This window comes from Cyprinus carpio, chromosome A18 (genome assembly GCF_018340385.1).
Source record: "Cyprinus carpio isolate SPL01 chromosome A18, ASM1834038v1, whole genome shotgun sequence".
NCBI classification, from domain to species: Eukaryota; Metazoa; Chordata; class Actinopteri; order Cypriniformes; family Cyprinidae; genus Cyprinus; species Cyprinus carpio.
Window position 1 is genome coordinate 21,517,363 of NC_056589.1, and position 23,104 is coordinate 21,540,466.

General features: G+C 35.2%; 1 protein-coding gene across 1 annotated transcript in view; it reads right to left on the reverse strand.

Annotated features, from left to right (window-relative positions):
- Nucleotides 1-2,619: 2,619 nt before the first annotated feature.
- The window catches only part of LOC109045995 (inositol 1,4,5-trisphosphate receptor type 2-like), a 74,503-nt gene continuing 54,018 nt past the window's right edge, over nucleotides 2,620-23,104 (reverse strand). The window contains exons 46-57 of the mRNA XM_042775399.1: nucleotides 19,160-19,270; nucleotides 18,774-18,966; nucleotides 18,548-18,673; nucleotides 17,523-17,698; nucleotides 16,278-16,442; nucleotides 15,269-15,452; nucleotides 14,450-14,524; nucleotides 12,454-12,584; nucleotides 11,957-12,122; nucleotides 11,272-11,432; nucleotides 4,353-4,514; nucleotides 2,620-3,392 (exon numbers count right to left, since the gene is read on the reverse strand). Coding sequence (XP_042631333.1) covers nucleotides 3,309-3,392; nucleotides 4,353-4,514; nucleotides 11,272-11,432; nucleotides 11,957-12,122; nucleotides 12,454-12,584; nucleotides 14,450-14,524; nucleotides 15,269-15,452; nucleotides 16,278-16,442; nucleotides 17,523-17,698; nucleotides 18,548-18,673; nucleotides 18,774-18,966; nucleotides 19,160-19,270 — 1,734 coding nt within the window. The 3' untranslated portion in view covers nucleotides 2,620-3,308. The remainder of the gene's footprint in view (nucleotides 3,393-4,352; nucleotides 4,515-11,271; nucleotides 11,433-11,956; nucleotides 12,123-12,453; nucleotides 12,585-14,449; nucleotides 14,525-15,268; nucleotides 15,453-16,277; nucleotides 16,443-17,522; nucleotides 17,699-18,547; nucleotides 18,674-18,773; nucleotides 18,967-19,159; nucleotides 19,271-23,104) is intronic.

Sequence of the window (23,104 nt, forward strand, 5' to 3'; positions counted from 1 at the left end):
GTTGAATTAATAAGTAAACACAGTAATATTGTGAAATATTAACACAATTTAAAATATCTGTTTTCTGTTTGAATATATTTAAAAATATAATTTATTCCTGTGATGGCAAAGCTGAATTTTCATCAGCCATTACTCCAGTCTTCAGTGTCACATGATCGTTCAGAAATTATTCTAACATGCTGATCAAGAAACATTTCTTATTATTCATGTTGAATTTTTTTTTATTAAGCATTATATTTTTTTTCAGAATTCTTTATCGAATATTATTAAAATATTATATAATATAAAATATTTAGTCACTTTTGATCAATTTAACGCATCATTGCTGAATAAAAGTATTAATTTCTTAAAAAAAAAAAAAGAATGGTAGTGTTTTTGAAACTGTAATGTGAATAGTGATCTTGGTTTTGTCATTTTTTTTTTTTAACTTGACAGATATGGTCACCATTTACTTTCACTGTATGGACAGAGCAGCGTGAACATTTTCATAAACATCTCCTTTTGGATTCCACAAAATAATGTCAAAATGGGTTTGGAATGACATCAGGATTCATAAACGGCATAATTAAAATTATTGGGTGAACTATTCCTGTAACAGACCCATATTCTTGTCTCCTCTTCTGCAGCAGAACTTCAGCGAGTCACTCTGTACACTATTAAATTAAGCAGGAACGCTGAGTCCAATGAAAAATCCCCCTTTGATTTGCAGCGCTTTTGGGAAAGAGTGCAGCAGGGGTGATCTCTCACCGCTCTGAGACAAGCTCATGTGACACATCTCATCTGCTCTCCGACCAACAAGCATGACAACAACACGCACAATCACATGCAGACCTATCACATGCAGAAAGAAGGAAGGGAGGGTGGTATATTTAGATTAATGAGTGTGTTTGTGCAGGATGTTGTTCACTGTCTTGCCTTAATAACTGCGCACCTGCATGACTGAACTTTGAGAAAGACTGTGCGTGTTATGGAGGGATCAAATATTATCATCATTAAAACCAATTAAAATATTGCCATGCATGCTGAGGAGAGACTGAATTTACAGTAAATCACATGATAAAACATTGAATAACTGCTATATCCATGACATTTGTTTCTATTTGATTGTTCCTGTTTCATGTTGGAAGACGTGTCTGCCGACGGATGAGCGATCAGTTAGAGTGGCAGTTATCCAACTAACTGTCTTCTCCTCCCTGATGGAGCATTCCAGACGTGCTGGACTTTCCCCTGCTTAGTGACAGCTGTGAGCTATAATCGAGCCGTCAGGGGCTAATTTTAACCCGTGCCAGAGTGAAGGCACGAGCAGATGAGTCTTTGCACTCTGAAGTAACTACGCAGGGTCCTGTACCCTAAAAACACCAGGAGCACTGCAGGTACTACAGAAACAGTTCTCCCAAAAATACTAGCGGATCCTTTGTAGTGAATGGGTGCCGCCAGAATGAGAGTCCAAACAGTTGATAAAAACATCACAACAATCCACAAGTAATCCACACGACTCCAGTCCATCAATTAATGTTTTGTGAAATGAAAAGTGCTTGTCATCTCGTCTGAATTAAATGCAAGTGATATCATGCTTAATTTCACCAAATCTGTTCCAATGAATAAACAAATGTAACTACACCTTTGATGGTCTCAGGGTGAGTACATTTTCAGCTAATTTTAATTTTTGGGTGAACTATTCCTTTAATTAACCTTTAATTTAAGCATTTAAGATTTTTTATCTCATGTAAATTCCTCCAGAATTCATTATCAAAATCGTACACATTAGACTTGACTTCAGTTAAACTGTTTTTGATTTCACAAGCCTGTAGATTTATAATTTTAGAATATATTTTTAGAACGACAATAAAAATATTCCAATAATATTACAAGGAAGTAAGGTGCAATTTTATCATCTTTTATTATAGATTTAATTGTGGCAACTTAAAGCTACGAGAAAAACAAAAAAACAAAAAAATAAAAATAAAAGGAGGAGCTAGTCTAAAAATACTGTCACATGCTCAAGTTCAGGTTACTCTCATGAACAGTGGTCTTCCACTGGTGGGTCACAACTCAAAAATAATTCATAGGGCTGTTTGGATGGGCTCACAGATACTATTATAATGTTAGAAAAGACTTCTATTTTTAAAAATTGCTGTTTGTTTCCACAAAAATATTAAGCAGCACAACTGTTTTCAATATTGACAATAACAAAAAATGTTGCACGGCACCAAATCAGCATATTAGAATGATTTCTGAAGGATCACATGACAATTACATTTTTTCTAGTATTCTCAATCAATATTACACCATAATGTTGGATGTCTGATTTAAATGCATTGTGCGCTAAACTGTTCTTGTGTTGAGTTGCCATGTCCATTAAAACAGCATTTGAGATCCCCTGCTTGTGTGTAAATCTGAACTCTGTACACAGATCTGACAACAGGTGCTCCGTGTCAGCTATCAGTGCGGAGACAACAAATTTATCATTTATAAAATGATGCTATCTTCAGATATTCTCAAACCTTGCATAGATACCTAAATATCCCAAAAACTATTGCTTTTATTGTTTCACATAATTTAACCCTCTAAACCTTAGTGTTTCTAAATGGTTTAAAGAGTAGATAGTCAAACAAACCATTGTAATACCAAATATAAATTCTTTATTATTTTCTGTACAACTTTATATAAGGCAAGCACAAATATCCAACATAAAATACACAGTAAAAATGATCATCATTTAAGAGTTAAGACTAGCGTTTAGGTCTTCGTAGAAGGAAACACAAACAGATTCCAGCGGTCACATGATTGTCTGATTATGACATGAGAATGTTTTCCAGTCTTATATCTTTCATTAAAGTAATGCTGAATTTGAATTATACACAGTGATTAAATTGTTTAGAGGCACTTTATCTCTCCAGTTCTTCCAGCACAGACTAAAGTCCACTTTGAAGTACAGCAAAAGTAATGGACAGGACAATTAAAACGTGAGTTAATAATTGATGCTTAAAAAAAAAAAAACAAGAAAAAAGGCAGACAGCCCTCCCAAAGACTGTCTGAGTCATCTGGCATAAGCCCTCATATGTTTAGAGTTCATGATTTTCCAAACAAACACACTCTGTGTGTTTCCAAACGCCCTCCGTCTATAAGATCTAAATGAGAAAACACTTACAAAAATGACGCTCAAGTCTGTAGGACTGTAGGATCTAACTGGACAAGTGTCCTGTCATGATGTAAAGTGTGATATCACCATGAGTGTAGTGTTGTTCATGGTGTGAACATCAGCACCTGTGTGTGAGTGTGTGTGGAGAGGTGCGATGAGTCCATCCTCAGTGCGCAGGGGTTGTTTGATGGTTCATCTGTGATGGTCCCAGAAAGCCCAGTCTCTGTTTATTCTTCCTTTGCTCTGTCATCTGTACACGTACACACACACACACACATAAAACAGCTTATAACTTACAATGACAAAATGTAAGTTGATATTCCCATAATTCTCTAATTAAATAACTGTTTCTTATTTTTATCTGATTATTTTTTTGTTTTCTTAGTTTTATGGGCTTTTTTTTGACTTTTATATTTATTTTGGTTTTTGGCCATTCCAGACAAAGAGAAGGAACTACCAAGTAAACAGACCTAGCAAGAAAATGGAGGTGGAACACAGTGTGCTACACTGAATCAGAGAGAGCCTGTTTGTCTGAACACATGACAAGTTCGGATTTCGCATCTGAGCTTGATCTCAGCCTGGCTTGAGCTGAGGAGGATCTGTTTAATTAGGTCTGGCTGTCAGAGAAGAAATCACTTTAATAAGTTATTTAACATCCAGCAGTGCCAGGAGTATTACAGTAAGCCCGCTCCTCGTGACTGCCAGGAATCAGAAGGACCGCTGGAGGATGTGAGGGGCAACACGGCGTGGTTCGACTGTTTCAGGCTCAGTGGTTTGGATCAGCGCCGATTCTCAATGACTGTGCAGTTCCTGTGTGTTTACAGCACTGAACAGTTCAAATCTGAAGTCTAAGGTCTTAAGGTTTTGAAGAATTTGGTGAGATTATTGAGAAAATTTAAAAAATTAGCCATGGGGCAGCAATTTCTTTTCCAACGTCATCCCATTAGAACCCAAAGCTCTCCCGGTGTCATGTGAATTGGTAAAACTGTTTGTGTGGAATCACATGTGGGGCAGGCAGGTGATGGCAGTGAACCGACACAGCAGAGCACAGCCGGAACATCCACATTGCCCCGGGGTACCGCCCCACCCCTGCTCTGACGCACTTCCTCAGCAGAGCCTAATAGTAAACACTTCAGAGGCCCCGTGAGGAAAAAGACTGTCTTGCTCTGTGAAACCAGCCCGTCCCATTGAATGGTGTGCTGTATGTTACCTGTTCTTTAAGCTCAGACAGCTGGGAAGACAGCTGATCCACGAGACTGACGGTGATGTCCAGCCTTTCCTGCAGCAATCGGATCTCATTCTGTTCGCTCTCTCCCTCTGAGCTTACCAAAGACATGGCCCGCATCCGTGGAAACCAGTCCAGATTCTTCTCCTGAAGGAAAGAGAAAGACAGTGATTTGTTGTTATCTTGAGTATTCATCAAACATTTTTAGCATAGGGATTTGATATAGCATTTGACTATTTTGAAATAAACATCAGCCAAAAATATTGGATTTTATACATGCACACTATCATTCAATTCGGTCAGTAAAAAAAATTAAAAAAAAATAAAAAAAGAATACCTTTATTCAGTAAGAATGCATTAAGTTGATCAAAAGTGATATTTTGAATAAACACTGTTCTTTTGAACTTTCTATTCTTCAAAGAATCCTGAAAGGTCCCACTTAATCACAGGTTCCGGTGCTTAAAATATTAAGCAACACAACTGTTTTCAACATTGATAATAATAAATGTTTCTCAAGCAGAAAATCAGCATATTAAAATGATTTCTGAAGGATCATGTGACACTGAATACTGGGGTAATGATGCTGAAAAATCAGCTTTGCCTCACAGGAATAAATTACATTTGAACACATTTAAATAAAAAACCTGTCATTTTAAACTATAATAATATTTCACAACATTTCCATGTTTTAATGCATTTTTGATTAAACAAATGCAATCTTGGTGAGAGTAATAGGCTTCTTCCAAAAACAAAGTCTTACAAACCCCAAACTTTTGAACAGTAGTGCACCTTTATCCTTTTTACTAATTTTTAAGAAGAAAATGGAGTGTATTAATGGGACAATACTTTCAGAAGCAAGAATGCTATAAAAGTGACACGATATATCGTGATAAATGGACTAATGGGTAAAGTCCAGCTCTTAACAGATAAATTCAACAAATAATTAGGCTAAATAACTACAAAAATACTAGTCCTCTCAGAAAAACGTACATATATACATAATAACAGAAACACTACTCACAGCAGGTGATTTGAGAGTAATTGTCTGAATGTGATGAATGTGTTACAAAGCGGGTTTAATGGCTCTAGAATTTAATGACACTACTTATTGGAGGACGTTTTACCTTGCTGACAGTCTCACACTCTACAGTGCAAGTGGAGCAGCAGAGTTTTGTTGCATAACAGTTGCTGCTGAAGACCTCAAAGATTGTATCACACTAAAGCACAGCATGTTGCCACCAAGAAACTGCCTCTCTAGAAAGCAGTTAGAAATGGTAGGCCTTAAAAATGGGTCACAAATCTGTTTTGATCAGATTGTGGACAGAAGCAGCACAGTAAACATACACTGCTGTTCAAGTTTGGGATGTACAGTAAATAGATTTTTGAAAGAAAAAGTTCAGTTCATCAAGAACAAATTCATTGTTTGGTGAATCTACCCAAATTAGACATATCAATATGGATATTTGACATCACAAAGTAAAGGAAAATATAACCCAGACTACATAACTTTGTGCTATGAATTATCGCCTGCCTAGACTAGAACATGGATGACTAAGTTGATCATCATGACCCATCTCTACTTGCAAAAGCAAGCTCATGAATATGAGCCAGTGTGTTTAAACTCCCTCGAGCTTTTTCTTTCAAAAGCTAAAGCATATAGAAGCAAATCTGGACAACTTTAACACCTAGATGCAAAGATAGCTCTAGAAACAGGAAGCAGTCATGAAAATGAACCGCAGTCAGAGTTTTTTGTTTTAGATAATAGTGAGTCATTCTGTTTGTAAAGTGAGTGTGCCCACACAGAAGCTCACGTACAAGACATTTGTTTGTGTTCTACAATTTGCTGTGCGAGAGTGTGTATGGGATTAGTGTGTGCATCTGAGTTTATGTAGTCTGGGGTGTGTGGTGTGTGTGAAATAAGGAGGGGGTAACAGTGCGGTGGCTCATCACAGCAGTTATGTAAGGTGCTTTTCACAGTCAGCCTGACAGGAGCACTGCAAGGTGCGCAGAGAGTTCCAGGATATGTTTAGAGGTGGGAAAAGACTGCCTTCGCTTACACAATCATGAAACACACACTCACGAGGTGACACACCCGGCATGCACATCTTCTGAATCGTACACAGTGCTTTTCTCTGCTATACAATAGGGAATGAGGCTTTCCAAGAAAAACACACTGGATAAACACGCTGCTCTTCTGCGAAACAGGCGCATGAACAAGGTCAAGCACACTTTCACACAGAAGTGGGACAAAGTGACTCGCTGGAAAAGAGTGGTCTGGTTTTGTTGAAGGTTTCAATGGGATCTAAAATTCGAAAAACAGGAAAATTAAGATTAGGGATAAATTGCTGCTAATTAGTTCCAGAGAATGGTGCATTATAAAATCTAGGAAAAACATTAAAGGAAGTGGCAAAACATTGGTCAAGTGAGGACGGATGAACAGAGACTAGATTGTGAGGGTCGAGTCTCATGAACTGCCCTATTTTTTTTTTTTACTAAAGATGAGACCTGAGATGCGGGGGTGAAAAAACAAACAAGAAAAAACACTGTTGTGATGGGCCAGTGAAAAAAAAAAAAGATGGAGAAAGATAGAGGACATAAGACTTGGACAACATTTACCGATAAAGTTTAGTTAAGGTCAACTGGTAACTTATCATAAAATTATACATGATTAATCAACACTGAACATTCAGTGATAAGGGCCTTCCAGCTGCCTCATAAGTTATATATGTTCATATACTGAATAAAATGTGTTGGGGCCAGTAAGATTTTTGGTAACAATTTACAATCATATCACATTAGTTAAACTAACAATGAACAATACTTCACCTATATTTATTAATTTTACTTAATGTCAATCTCAACATTTATTAATATGTTTTTAATATCAAAAGTTGTATCTATGGTGAATAAATAGACACTTTTGAGTGTATTATCAATTTAAAAGACTGAAATTATAACTTAAATATCCATTCTAACACTGATTTTAAATAGTCATATTGATCAAAAAGACATTTATAATGTTTATATAATCTTTCTATTTAAATAAAAATGCTGTTCCTTTGAACTTTCTATTCATTAAAGGACTCTGGAAAAAATGCATCATGGTTTCCACAAACAGCACAACTCTTTTCAATATTGAAACTAATAAGAAATGTTTCCAAATCAGCGCATTAGAATGATTTCTTAAGGATCATGTGACACTGAAGACTGGAGTAATGATGCTGAAAATTCAGCTTTGCCATCATAGGAATACATCACACTTTAAAATATATTAACACAGCTATTTTAAACTGTAATATTATTTCACAATATTACAAATTTTATAGTATTTTATATCAAATAAATGCAGCCATGGTGAGCAAAAGAGACTTTCAAAAACAAAACAAAACAAAAATCTTACCAACTCCAAACTTTTAAAAGGTAGTGTATGCAAACAACCAAATCAAGTGAAATTAACCTGCAACTCAAATAGAAAAAAAAATATTTTAACATCTAAGAAATTACACTAGTCACATATACAATAGCACCTCATAACATATCAGCTAACACCTCAAATAACATACACACACATCTATACACTTCAGCACATTCACGCTGCTGCAGACTTGTGTATGGGAAAGGTGTTTGGGCTGTCATTAAAGTGCCATTAAACTTCTTTTCTCATCTGACAGACAGCATAATCGTTTGATCACGTGTCCTCGGCTCTCATCATCATAAAGCTGCTGTTTTGTAATGGAAAGGCAGTTTCAGAACGCTGCCATCAAACCGACTCTGGAAATAGCAGCATGATTGCAATAATCAGTTTGATTAGCATGGCTGGCTGCTGCACACGCACTCCTGCAGTCACCCGTTCACACACACAGAGCCTGAGACGCCCAGCTGGGAGGAGCGGATCCAGCGGTGAATATGTGACCTTTGAACTTGCATTGATCACAAGTCTAGAGGCCAAGGAGTTTTTTTCTCCTTGTTCCTGCGACAGTGCATGACGACGGTGTTGCCAAGGAGACGCCTGACTCACTGTGTGATAATGAGCGGTGGAGCAGGTGTGTGTGTGAGGGACAGGAAAGCACGTGTGAGGATAGGCTGAGCTAATAGCAGGCCACTTGAGATGGGTTACATAACAATGCTGTGACTGCTGCAGTACCTGCTCATACTCTCTCTCCAGCAGCCTGTGACTGATAATCACACACACACACACTCACACTTGTGCTGTGCTCTTCTCTTTGAATATGAGCAGAGAAGCTAGGGTGGGCTGTTTTGCAGAGATTTGCATTGGTTGTGTTTTCAGGTGACTGGAGTCTACAAACACACACACACACACACAAATACACGTACAAGCCACACACACACACACACACACACACACACACACACACACACACACACTTAATTTAAAAGCCAGAGTGTAGTATTTGGCATTCAGTTACTGTTTCCTCCCGCTTGCTGTACTATAAAAGCTGAAGGTCCTTGTATGAGACAGAACAAACACTAGGAAACTAAACAAGCTTTAGTTATGTGTCGCCCATGCCTCATCTTTCCCATCTCAGCTTTAATGAAGCCCCTTGTGTTTGTAGCAACTCACAGTAATTAGTTAATATAGTACTAATAGAACTCAATGTGTCATCAAGCAGGGCTTCGTGGAATCTAGGCCTGCAGAATCCTGCAGAAAGCGCTGTAGATTTCCACAGAATCCAAACCCCCGTCTACTAATATTCCGTTTTATTGGCCAGGCTGATAAAATGGCAGACCTTTGGCCCTTGTGAGCTTATCAGCATCTGCCACTAAGAATGGGACATTAATATTGGGACAAAAGACATTTATAAAGTTATAAAGATTTTTATTTGACATAAATTGTTCTCTTTGAACCTTCAATTAATCAAAGAATCCTGAATAAATATGCATCGTGGGTTTTACAAAAATATTAAGCAGTACAACTGTTTTTAACATTGATAATAAAGTACCAAAAAATGGACCAAATCAGCATTTTAGAAGGATTTCTGAAGGATCATGTGACACTGAAGACTGGAGTAATGGCTGCTGAATTTTTTTTTTAAATATATTAAAAAAAATTATTTTATTTGTTAACTGTATTCATATTTAATTTTTTTAAATACATTTTTTAATTAATATTTTTATTTAAATTCAGCCTTGGTGAGCATAAGAGACTATTTTTCAAAAACATTAAAAGTCTGACACCAAATATTTGAACGTTAGTGTATATGCACTGCCAATCATATGTTTGAAGTCACATGAACTCTTTATTTTAAAATAACATCATCAAAACTTTAAAATAACACAAGTAAAAGTATGGCGATTATGTGTAGTTACCAGAAAGCTAAACAAATCAACCATTATATTTTCTCCTCATATCTCATGCACACTCTTCATGTGGTCCTGGGATTCTTTTCAAGCAGCAGTTCCAATGCCAATTTTTTATTTTTTTTGAAAATTAATGTATGTATGCACGTATGTATGTAAATACATTTGGAACTGTGCAAATTTTACTTGGGCCTAGTCAGCAATATTCATTATTACACAAAACATAACAGCTTTCCTATATGAAACCATAAAGACTCCTGTTCCTCCACTATGAACATTACTTGGCCCATTATCATAGAGTGGAAGCACTCTTAACAAGGGTTCTAATTACTACACTACTTTCAGTATGCTCTGTGAGATACCAGCAGAAACAGATCACACATATATAAACAAACAAATGAGTGACCATGCATGCACACACACACACACACACACACACACACACACACACACACACACACACACACACACACACACACACAGAGGAACTTTAGGATCTCTTATTTTTAGGAAGTTCACTGTCTCCTTTTGCTGGTGCCCACTGAAGACAGTCTGCTCAGAGTCAGAGACAGAGACAGAGACATAAACACACACACACACACACACACACACACACACACACACACACACACACACACACACACACACACACACACACACACTTTCCTAGCAAGTCCTTGGTTTGTCAATGCAAACAAGAATCCAATTATATTATATTCACAGCAAAATTATTCCATGCTACCATTAAGTGTTTTAATATTTCTAAAAATACCATTCATAAGTTTATGAAATATAGTTATAAATAGTATAAATAGTATATAAATAGTATAAATATAGACACATAGTTCAATAATGAATTGCAAAACAAGACAGTCAAATTATGTCAGACATATTGGCACAGACATGACTGACTGAGAAACAAACAATATTCCTGAAAAGAAGTCAGCTGACTGACATACAGTGGACTCCAAAAAACTATTTGGACATTTGAAATGTCTGAATTTCATTGTATTACATAAGAAAATTATGTAATGCTAATTATGTTTTTCTTATGACTACATTTCTGTTAGACTTTTTGCATTTATGTTCTGTATAAAAGCTTGTTTCCCCCACAAAATAAAAAATATAAAAGGTAATTGCGACTTTTTATCTCACAATTCTGACTTTGTTTCAGAAATTAGAAGTTTATATCTTACAATCACAAGTTATAAACTTACATCTTGCAAATCTGACCTTTTTCCCCTGAGAGTTTAAACTGAATTTACATTCTAAATGTACATCTCACAGTTGTGCCTTTTTCTCACAATTGCAGTTTAAATCTTAATTTGGACTGCTTCAAATTGCAAATTAATCTCATAATTGCAGTTCTGAGCTTATATCTCACAATTCTGACTTTTTTTCAGAGTTGTGCAAAAAAGGGAATTCTGAGAAAAAATTATAGTTGATGTCTGAAATCAGGTTCACACGGGTGTTCCATCAGAGTAAACACACATCACATTAACTACATGAACATGACAATCAGAAAGTGTCCAAAGACATTTTAGAGGTCACTGTATCCTAGCACCAAATGTGGCGATGAACTAACCTTAATCATTTGGGCCACGTAGCTCTCGGGTCCCGTGTACTCGGTTGGGTCCTTCACCTTCACCAACACCAGGAAGTACAAATAGTGCCACATGTTGTGCTCTGACTTGATGTGCTCCTCAAACGACACAGTCTTGTTATCAAACTTGTCTCTCTCAAGGCCTGAAGATGAGCAGATCATAAAAATGAAAGGTTCTTCAAAGAAAGAGCCCACACTGTCTATCAAAGTCATTTGTTTTATTCACAATATTCCACTTTTTATAGTCACTATAAAACTTTCTCCCACATCTGTTATTCTCCAACATAGTCTTCATGACCTCTTTAGTGGACTAAAAGTCAGCATGATCATAGTTGAATCCATCAAATAAAAGCCCTGTCACAGACCTCATATACAAATCAAAGGCAGTCAGAGTAACATAATGTGACAGGGCATGACATCTGCTTGGAGACGCCCCACTAGCTTGTTCCAAGCCGTCCTAAGATGTTTGCTGCTGTGCAGATATTGAAAAGTGGTGTTTTAAATGGGCTATATTCTACACTTTTGGAGCATTTTATTTTTTGCATAAAAAACAATTTAGTTTTAGTGCAGAATTTTCTGCCATCACTTTGAATCACAACAATTTGCTAAAGAATCATTTATACCATTTATATATTCTTAAAATATGTTCCCTTTAAATAACACATACCACAAATGAAGCAGGTGGTCTTCAGAATTTCTTCCTTTCTCTGTTTCTCACTCCTCAGGTCAGCAAAGGTGTCAATGATCACACCAAAGATGAGGTTCAACACAATGATGATGACAATGAAGAAGAACAAGAGGTCAAACACGACACGTGCCGGGAACATGGGCTCCTGGGGAGCAACAGTAAGAGGGTTATGAATGAAGATATATATACACACTGAAACTATATATACTTTATTTAATCTCTAAAAGCAATTTCTACAAAAAAAGACCTAAAAATAAAGTTTTTCTCTTTTATTGATCCGCAGTTTTCAATCATCCCGAAAATAGGCTCTTTGAAGCTGGTGCGACTGATTTTGCAACGCTTCAAAGCATATAGACAGATGCGTGCAGATTCCACAGCTTTAAACATGGATTATACTGACAGTATTAGTGACGCTGGAAAGGATTCATCGGCGTATCTCATGTCTGGGTGTGCTGCATTGATGATATTCTGTTCACCTCTTTGGAGAGCTTGCGCAGAACATCTGCGATTCCTCCTCCGTTCCTCAGCCCGTGGTTCAGAACCGTAATGATGCACATCAGCAGGGTGTCACACACACGCTCTGTACTATCCTCATCCTCTTCTTCCACTGAGATGAACACACACACAAATATACAGACACTGATAAAATAACAGTTTCAAACGTTTACATTTAGATTTATAACTTTACATTCAGGATTTTTACTTATATATTTAGATGTATAAATATCTATTCAGAATTTTAACTATATATATTCAGAATGTTCATATTTATTAATATAATTTTGAATGTCTTAATTATATATATATTTAGAATTATAACCATATATTCAAAATTTGTGCATATATTTATTTACATATTTAGATACATAATCTCTTCAGAGCTATAACTATACATTCAGTATAATAACATTTTCTATATATTTAGATATATAATTATCAATTCATAATTTATAATTATCAATAATTATCAATTCATAATTTATTCATAATTTATAATTATACATAAAGGATTTTTACTTCTATATTTAATCACAAGAGATGTATAACTATCTATTCAGAATTATACTTATATGTTCAGGATTTAAACGTATTTAAATTTATAATTGTAACTTTATAATTATAATTCTTACTATATATTACATATTTACATGTTTAGATATATACTATAACTACATATTAAGTATATTTAATTATTTTCTAAATATTTAGATGTATAATTATCTATTCATATTATATATTTGGAATTTTTACTTATACATTTATTTAGATTCATATATTCAAATGTATAACTACATATTCAGACCAAATATTAAAATATTTAGATTTATAATTGTCTATTCAGATTTAACACTATACATTTAGAATTGACATTTTATTCATAAATATAAGCACGCATTGCTCAATCAATTCATCAATCATTCCATCCCTATATTTCTATCAACTGCAAATTAAGGAGATTTTTACTAGTGGACTCCACCGTATGCGTATATATATATACACACATATACACACACATACACACACACACACACATATATACATAATAAACATACACATACATATATATATATATATATATATATATATATATATATACATATATATATATATATCACACACACACACACACACACACACACACACACATATATATATATATATATAAATATAAAAAGAAACTAACAAAAAAAAAAGACTAACAAAAGTCACAAAGTAAGAAAGACAAGGAATAAGTGAGGGACACAGAGGTCAAAAGAAAGAAAGAGGGTGAGAGTGAGAGTGAGTGTGAGAGAGAAACAGTGCACGTGTTGATATCTAGAAGCACAGGTGATCTTTAAAGACTCACAGGGCAAAGCAGAACAAAGAAGCACATGAGTCATCTCTCTCACACAAACATTCACGGGTCATCTCAGCACCTTAACCTCTATAATAGATACACAGGACCAGCCCTTTACAAACAAACACTTAGGAAAACCATAAATACACATGCACACACAAATCACACAACATGCCAGCACTACTGCAGATTATGCAAGAACATTCAGCTAAAGGGTGAGACAGAGGTGAAATTAAAAGAGAAACTGCAGCACAGCTGTATGGAAATCACACTGCAGACATCATGCTTCTCAAACCATTTCATAGTGTGGTTTATGGATCAATATGGTAAACTGGGGCCCTAAAAAATAACACCTAAATCACCAAAACGTTTAAAAAAAGCTCATTAAACAAAAAATATATCAATACAACCAACCACTGAGTATCCAAATACATTTTTATTTTAAACATTATTATTGTACATTTAATTAAAAATCTTTTACAAGAATCTTTTTGTGACATGTTTTGCTTGAAAAGTGTGTTATAAAGTTTGTTATATTTCTTTAAAAAAATGCCACTTGGTGTGACATTTTCATGTCTATTTCAAGGACATTTATACATTTGTGTGTGGCCTAAGTGTCCAGAAATGTGACTTACCATGGTTAGAACTAAAAGGGGAGTTAGGACAAGGCTCACTCTGGCAGCTCGTAGACTCCTTCACTTTCATCTTCTCTAAAAGGCAAACCAAACAAATATTCACTTGTTAAATATAGTTTGTTTTTGTTTTTGTAAAAAACATCAAAATACATTCATAGCATGTGCTCAACAATTCAAAAGTCTGATTTGATTTAGTTTATTTGTCATATTTAGGAAAAAACTATTTCAACAGCAATCAGCAAGACAACTGAAGCTCATCTACCAAGTCAAAGGTTTTGTGTTTCCACAACTGAAATGTTTTATTAAATCATGTATGTTGTATTCCAGTGCACGCGTGTATGCATGTGCCCTTTCTGTCCCCAGTGCTTGTACAGTGCTGCAGTGCATAGAGGAAGTCATTACATAAGGGAGTGTGGCCACTGCGGGGTTATGCAACAGGTGCCATGTGCTAGCAGGTCCTCAACACAGTTACATGGCCATCTGTGTTCATATAAACACATACACAAACACAAATATTCACCTTCAAACGTTAACGTGCATGCATGAATGCACAGATACACCGAGTACATACTGAACACATCACAGATGTGGTAATCTCTCTAAAAGACACATCTCAGTGCTATTCATACTAAGTTGTTTACACGTACGATATGCAGGGTTTCACATTAGCACATGATAATGACTTCATCCATGCAGAACATTCGGGAAATATGAAATGAAAGACCAAAACCACAAGTTCTATGCAATGTACGGCTGGAAAGATAGAAGGCCACCACAGCAAAGAACATGACGGGGACATCATGTACACTTCATGCTTACTTAAGGCAGGGAGACGGTCGACTTCCATGAGGAAGTCATCTTTAAAGAAGAGGAAGCCCACAATGGAGAAGAGGTAGACCAGGATGATAGCCAGAACAGCTGTGAGGAAGATGGAGCGGCCGTTCTTCGTCACACTCCGAATCACGTTTAGGAGCGTTTCCTCTCTTCGCACAAGATCAAACAACTAGAGGGAATAAAAGAGAGAAAGATGAGGATCTTATAAATACATGTTGTTTCTGAAATTAAATTATTTAAATTGTCATTGTTATAAAGCCAAAAATAAATTATTAAATTTGCAATAAATTTATTTAAAATGACAGTAAAGGATTTTACATTGCTACAAAATAATAATTTTAAATAAATATATTGTTTTTTGAACTTTCTATTTAAAATCTATTCAGAAAAATCTATTCTATTCAGAATGCTGAAAAAATATGAAGCAGAACTTTCTCCATTAATAACAACAAGAAAATGTTTCTTGAGCACTAAATCAGCATATTATGAATCATGCCACACTGAAGATTGAAGTAATGGAAGCTAAACATTTAGATTCACAAACACAGGAATAAATTGTTTTAAAATGGAACAGTTATTTTAAATTATAATATTTTACAATATTTCTCCATTTAGCAAATTACTGATCAAATAAATGCACCCTTAGCAAGCATAAGAAATTTCATAAACAGTAAAAATCTTGCCAACCCCAACTTTTGAACAGCAGTGTATACTTTTTTTTACAATAAGAGATCTGTTTATTTCTTACTATTGAAATCTTACACAGTCAAAAACAAAGTAGATGCAATTAACCTCATTATTTCTGTCCAGTGTTTAGAAGCTAGAATGAAATGGTAATCAGTTAATATGTAAAATTATTGTGTTAACTATTTCATTTATAACATAAGCTTACTGTCAAAACAAGCATGCCTGGACCACACTTTAAACCCCTGAATTAACTCATTAACTTTTAGTACAGAAAATGAATTGTACTGCAAAAAGTGTGAAGTCGTACCAGGATACTGTAGAAGAACTCATGTACGAACAGACCCAGCATGCAAACGATGACGAAACTGACATGCAGAAGGAAGAAGACGTCCATGATAACTGCTTTGTACCCTCGTGTGAACGTGCCCTGGTTCCCCACAAAACTAACCAGGAACACGATTTTATTCAGCAGCTGTGAAAAGACATCAGAAGATAATGCTATAGCATTAGCATCCTTACAATCACACTAAAACATTCAATAGCCTTCAATTCAAACACTTTTATATTTTGTAAAGGTAATTGCAACTTTTAATCTTACAATTCTGACATTTTTCTTGTTTACATTTTGAAAGTCAGACTTTATATCTTCAGACTTATTTTTCCCCCAAATTCAGTGTTTTCAACTTTCAATTCTGACGACTTTTTTTTTTTTTTTTTTTTTGCAATGATGAAATGGGCTTCAATACTTTTCAGTCATATAGAAAAAAATAAGAAAAAAAAGATATAAAATGCATGTATAGTTGGGAAAATAAATAGGGTTATAAATAAATAACTTTTAAAAGAAAGAGAAAATGTTTCCATATCCTTTTTGGCTGACATCAAAGTAAGCGCGTCTTGGTAGACGCTAGCCAGATTAGGCAGACAACAACATGGCCAGTTGCGTGACATGCCCTCATCCTCAAAACCAGGAGCAAGTTGAAAGAAAATACATAAGAGTTCACTTGCAGTGAGAATAAACACAGTTTGTGGTGACCACTAGAAGACATGGCGAGTTGCGTGTAGTATAACAGATCCCAGACTCCTAGAATCTGTTTCAGCACATGTCTCTGTTGGTTCTTCATGTGGTGCCATAATGGCTGAGGAGACGCCAGCTTGAGCAGACGCAAACAGACTGACACAACAGAGGGACGTGTCAGCAGTTTGAAGGCTGAAGCACCAGTTGGCTGGGAGACAGGCATGAAATCGCTCTCATTTTTTATCTGAACGCACATCAAGCACATCAGCCGCTTCTGTCATCGTAACTGATATTGATGCAAAATGGCAACACTAGTTCCTCTTCTGTCATCTTTCATATTTAGCCAGATATTGAGCAGCTGCTCGTAATTAATCGGTATTAGTGATTAATCAGCGAACATGAGGTGTTAGTGGCTGGACTTTTCTAATAGGAGTTTGGTTGGTTTATACATTCAAAATACACATTTAATCAATTCACGGACGCAGAGTGCTGAGGAGCTAAATGAAGCGTGAATGGTTGATAATGAATTTGTCTTACGTTGGCGGCCCCCAGAAGCAGCAGTGTGGGTCCTAAGCCCAGCGTGTAAATAGAACGGAAGATGACAGTGACCAGGAACGCCAGGATACCTCCACGCCGGGGAAGAACAAACAACGTGAAGGTGCTAACGACCACTGCCACCCAAAGCAAGATGGACAGGAATGGTGGCAAGACACCTGAGGGAGAGAACAAAGAAATGCATGAAAAATTCTGGGGTAAACTGCCCCTTTAAATGTTATTATGTATGACCCTATGAAATCAGTTTTATTTTTTTCCCCCAAATTCTGTGTTTTCAGTTTAAATTATTCTGAATTCTGTTTTAAAGGTTTAATTACATTTTAATAATCAAAAATGATGTCTAATAAATTGAATTCAAAAATGGTTAACAATTTAATAATTAGAATTTTTTAAATAATAATGCCCTATGAAATTAGTTTTATTTTTTAAAAATGTTTTGTGTTGTCTTAATTTTATGATTTGATACAAATTCATTATCAAAAACTGTGATAATCAAATGAAAGGATAAAATTATTTTTTGAAATGAAATTAATGCATAATAGATAAATGAGATATTAAATTTAAACATGGATAAAAATTGTGATATTCTTGTAAAAATAATCATTTAAAGTATTGTTATTACTTTGAAAAGTACATTCTATTGTACAATATATTTCTATTGTCACAATTTGTTCAAGTTAAACCAATCTTCATCAGTTTGTAATAAAGAGCTTTGAGTTTCTGCATGCATTTGGAGCAAGAGACTTCAGATTTAATCTAATTTAAATTAAACAAATTTTTTTTCACGGTTTAATATTTACAGACAGTAGTCCATATCACAATTTGATTAACCATATATCCCTACTTTTTATTCACCCAAATTGTGCTACATTTTGTGACATTTCATGTTGTATAGTAGATTCCACTATGACTGAATTCCGTGATTCTGTCTGCATTTTCCCGCATCACAGAAATCATATGGACATAATATTATGCAACCTTTTATACATCAAAAATCACAGCCATACCTTCATCTCCATCATCTCCAAATGGGTAGAAAAGAGCGACAGCCAAGTTGATGAGCACAGCCAAGTTAAAGGAGATACTACCCCATAGAGATATATGTTTTGACACCCAGAAAAGTGGTGCATTATCTGCAAACACACACCAATACATTAGCATAATGACTTTGACACAGACTCGAACTGGTGAAAAATTGTTAAATTGTTTTTTGCACAAAGCAAAACAACCCACTTCTTATTTTCTTCTGCCACCTCATCTCATTGTAGAGGTCATCAAACTGCTGGAAGAAGTCATTGACCTTGCTGCCCTGGTCGTCTCGCTCTGTTGTGGTGAACACGCGCACTTTTGATTCTTCTGTTAAGTACTCGCAGATGTTGGGCACAGGAAACACGATCTGCTCCATTGTGCGGTCATGACGGACGATCTGAAAGGTAAAAAAAAATAAAAAAATGGGATGATCAGTGATCATTCATGTTTAACTGATATATTTTTACTTAAATTGTCTGACTTCAAATGTGTCATTAAAACTATAGAAAAGCCAAAAAAGGTGCAAGTGATAAAGGTGCAAATTAAATTAGATAAGATAGATATCTTCATGAACTCTCAAACTCTCATACCTCTATCTGAGCGGTGTGGTTGGCATAGTATAGAAGCGCTGCCTCTCCTTCTATGGTAGGGTCTGGGCCAGGTTTCAAACTCTGCTGGAGGTTTTTTCTGTGACGTGCCAACTGATCATCAAAAACACTTCAGTCAACATGACAGATTCAACAGATTCAGAAACAGCAGCTCAATATAAGGGTATTAAACTCTCAGTAGTTGATTTGTCAACTAATAATGTCCATCAGCTCACATACATGTATTATAGAAAAATTTTTGAGCAAATTTTTGCTCAAAACCATGAACATTTGCTCCACACTTTTATCTTCACCTCATCTCAAATTATGCATTTAATAACACCGTGTGATGGAAATGACAAAGGTGGAAATTACATTTCTGGAATAAAACGGCCTATTATTTTGTCTTGCTAAGTCTAATTTCATAGCTAGCATTTATGTATGCTAAATACATGATTAAATAACAGCAAAACTGACAGGAATGGTAAAAAGATACCTGACAGACAAAAAAAATAAATAAATAATGTAAATAATGTCTTTAAATAATGTCACTATCCAACTAAATGAAATAAGTTATAAAAATTACATTTAGACAGATAAAAATAAAGAAAAATTACAACTGAATAAATAAAAAAAAAAATTAGATACTTTTTTTTTTTGAAATTGTTTATAAAATTTAGATTTAGAAATGATAACAACTGGAAATTATGCACTCTAAAAAAAACTTGTGATGATCTTATTTTTTTCTTGAGTTTCTTCATATATCGTGCTTCACCTCATGCATGCTCTTCACAGACACTATTGTCTACTTGGTAAACAAGTACACTAACTTTTGATAAAATGTTATTATCTAATAAAAATCAGAATTGTTAGTTGTAGTGGAAATGATGCTACAACTGGGTGACAGTCATAATTTGTGTATTAATATATAGATATAAATTACAGATACTGTATAAGACATAAAATAGATATGAATTATTTTAACTAAATAAATAATGAAATGGTTTATTTTATTTTTTTTTGTTTAGATATAGATTGTTTCTTGCATTAAATAATTTTTATTTTTAATTATTTGTCATTGTTAAATACTGGCTATTAAAGTATGGCTCTGGGACAATGGTATGACACTAAAATAAACCCATCTATACAGCTGAAAGGTAGCAAAAATAAACAGAGGCAGTTTTAATGTTAGCTTCATATAATAAATCGAAAAAGCTATAAATGCATAAATATTGCAAAAAGTCAACCTCTGAGACATTAAAGTGTTTGAAGTTGCAGGAACACCCATTAATCTATTAGTGACACATTGGTGACTCGGCTAACACAAATCACATTAGCAATTTAGCACTTTCATAATGCAAATGCAACCCCTGGATGAGTCAATTCATAAGAGGTCAGGACTGATCAATCTGATTACTTCAAAATCAAAACATTTTAAGAGCAGCCCACGCAGAGGAACTCTGATGTTTATCTCAATGACTGAATACCCGCAGCGATGTGGCCAAGATGCATTAGTGAGACAACAGCATCCAGAGACAACCTAATCAAAAACAGCGCTCTGAAAATCATTTCCAACAGATGACGGGATCAAAGGGCAACAGACGATCAATGATGCTCTGCAAGATCCAAGCAATTTGTTTAAGTAAAGAACCATCTCCTTAAAAATAAGGCAATTTATACATAAATAAGCCTGCTTAGTCTTTTGAATCAAACTAGTTACTTTTCTATTAAGCAGCAAGTCTGAAAGGGAAGCGGATACTCTGTAACCTCCAAAAAGGACGCATCCTTGAGGCAAACAAGTAATCATTCCACACCCTCAGTGTCCCTTCATCACATAATGGCCTTAAAGTGTTGAACGGGAGCGAGGGATTTACATGCATGTTTTCTCACAGGCTGAAGGAACACAAAAGATGTGCACCACTTGAGGCACAAAGGTGGTGAAATATTTTTTCTATTTATTGACGTCTAAGCCATGTCTGCTCCAAAAATGTTCATAGTTTCCTTTTCATTTCAGATCAAAGCTAACATCAGGAATCTGTTTATAAGAGCTGGAAGTGAGCAAGGCATGCAATACCAACACCAAAAAATGTCATTTACTTTGTCATGTACCAAGTAAACACAGGAGGATCTTGTATTTGGCAGTTGTTTTTTTTAGCACTGGAGCTAACACAGTCTAAAGCAACCATGTCAACAGTGCTGAGCAAACAAAACAAACAAATTTAAACCACGGTGGAAAAAAGGATGTGGGAATGTTCTTTGCGAAAACCACTTACATTATCATCATTCAGTTTGACGTTCTGAGGGCCAAAGTAAATTCACACACACTTCTACAGGACAATCAAAGAATGTTTATGGAGCTTTCTCTCAAAAACAGAAGCTCACCTGTTAGATCAAACAAGCTAAATACTTGGGTCAATACTAAAAAGAGGTTGAATTAATTTTTTAATATATAATTTTCAAATCATCTGCATCAATTTGGAAATTTCCTATGTAATTAGGGACTTGACTTAACTCATGATGCAATGTGATTTACGATACTGATTTCACAATACAATTTTCTCACAATTTTTGAAATTGAAATATGATTGAAATATGTCAAATGACAAAACTAAATTGAAATTTTAAAACAAATCCCAAGTCATGTTTATGGAAGAGCAGCAATACAGGGTTTCCTTGATTGCCGCGGTAAACAAAGCAGATCTGCACTTAAACACTACACATTATACAGAGACAAGATGAAAAGAAATTAAAGTCTAAAATTTTCTAAAGACATTCAGTTTCCTCTCAAAGATACATTTATACTATACTAACCCTCACCCCCAACTGTATCGCGACTGCTTTAACATCTCAACTGATTTGAATCATCACATGTTTTTATTGATTTTCAACTGGCTTGGGGTGAATTGTTACATCCCTGGTTTTCATATCATTTTATCATGTTGCCATGAAGTTTCTAGAGTATTCTGAGTGGTTGCTTACTGGAAAACAGCACATTCTAAGTATGAACAACTGTAATAGTGACATTTTCTTAAGCAAACACCATTAAATAAAAATAAATGTCCGTAATTAATAATAACTGTTCAATCAATGCATAAGCTTTTCTTAAATTAATTTCTGTTTATTTCTCTCTCACTTTCAGCAAGATGAGAAGATAATGACTTATTCTTTTGACTCCATCTCTTTCTCTCTCTTTGTATTTTATGTCCTCAGGCCCTGCTTGTTTTCTACAAGTGTGAGACTACACGGGAAAATGAGACTGACAAACAATGTGCAGATGGTCCAACTGAAGACCATCTAGCCATAGGCCAGTGTTTCTCAAACCAGTGTCCATATAAAATAGCCAGAGGGTCTGAGTAAAAGTCCTGAATTTTGAACAAAAATCTCAACGAGATTAACGAAAACTATGGCAAGAGTTGGCCATGAGATATATTATTCCTGTACAGCTCACAGTGAGAGAACTCTGCACACTCGCACTTAGTTCTTTCTTTCAGTCATCTGTGTGAGAGTGTTTGGAAAAATACTGATAGACGAACACCTGAAGTTATGTCATTATGAAAGCAGCCAGTTAGACAGAAATAAACTGTCTAGCAGATGGCTGAGCCTGTCAAGAAAGCGTGTGGAAGTGAAAGTGAAGACTGAACTGAGAAACACACAGCTGGCTTGAGGATTTCCTCACAAGAGACCTTAACCGTTCCTTCAGAAGGATTTTACAGTTTTTGAAATAAACTGAATATTATATTAATAACATGTTATTATTATCATTATTAATTCATAAAACCTGCTCAAATTTCAAACATTATTTTGTTGTCTTTCCTTAAAGTCCACGTGATCCGGAAGTTGCGACCAAATTTACATCCATATTGTGATGTACTTCCGAGAGAATGGGAATATTGAATGAGAAAAACAGAGGGCGTGGCGTGAACTGATTGAATGTAGTAAAGTAGGTGT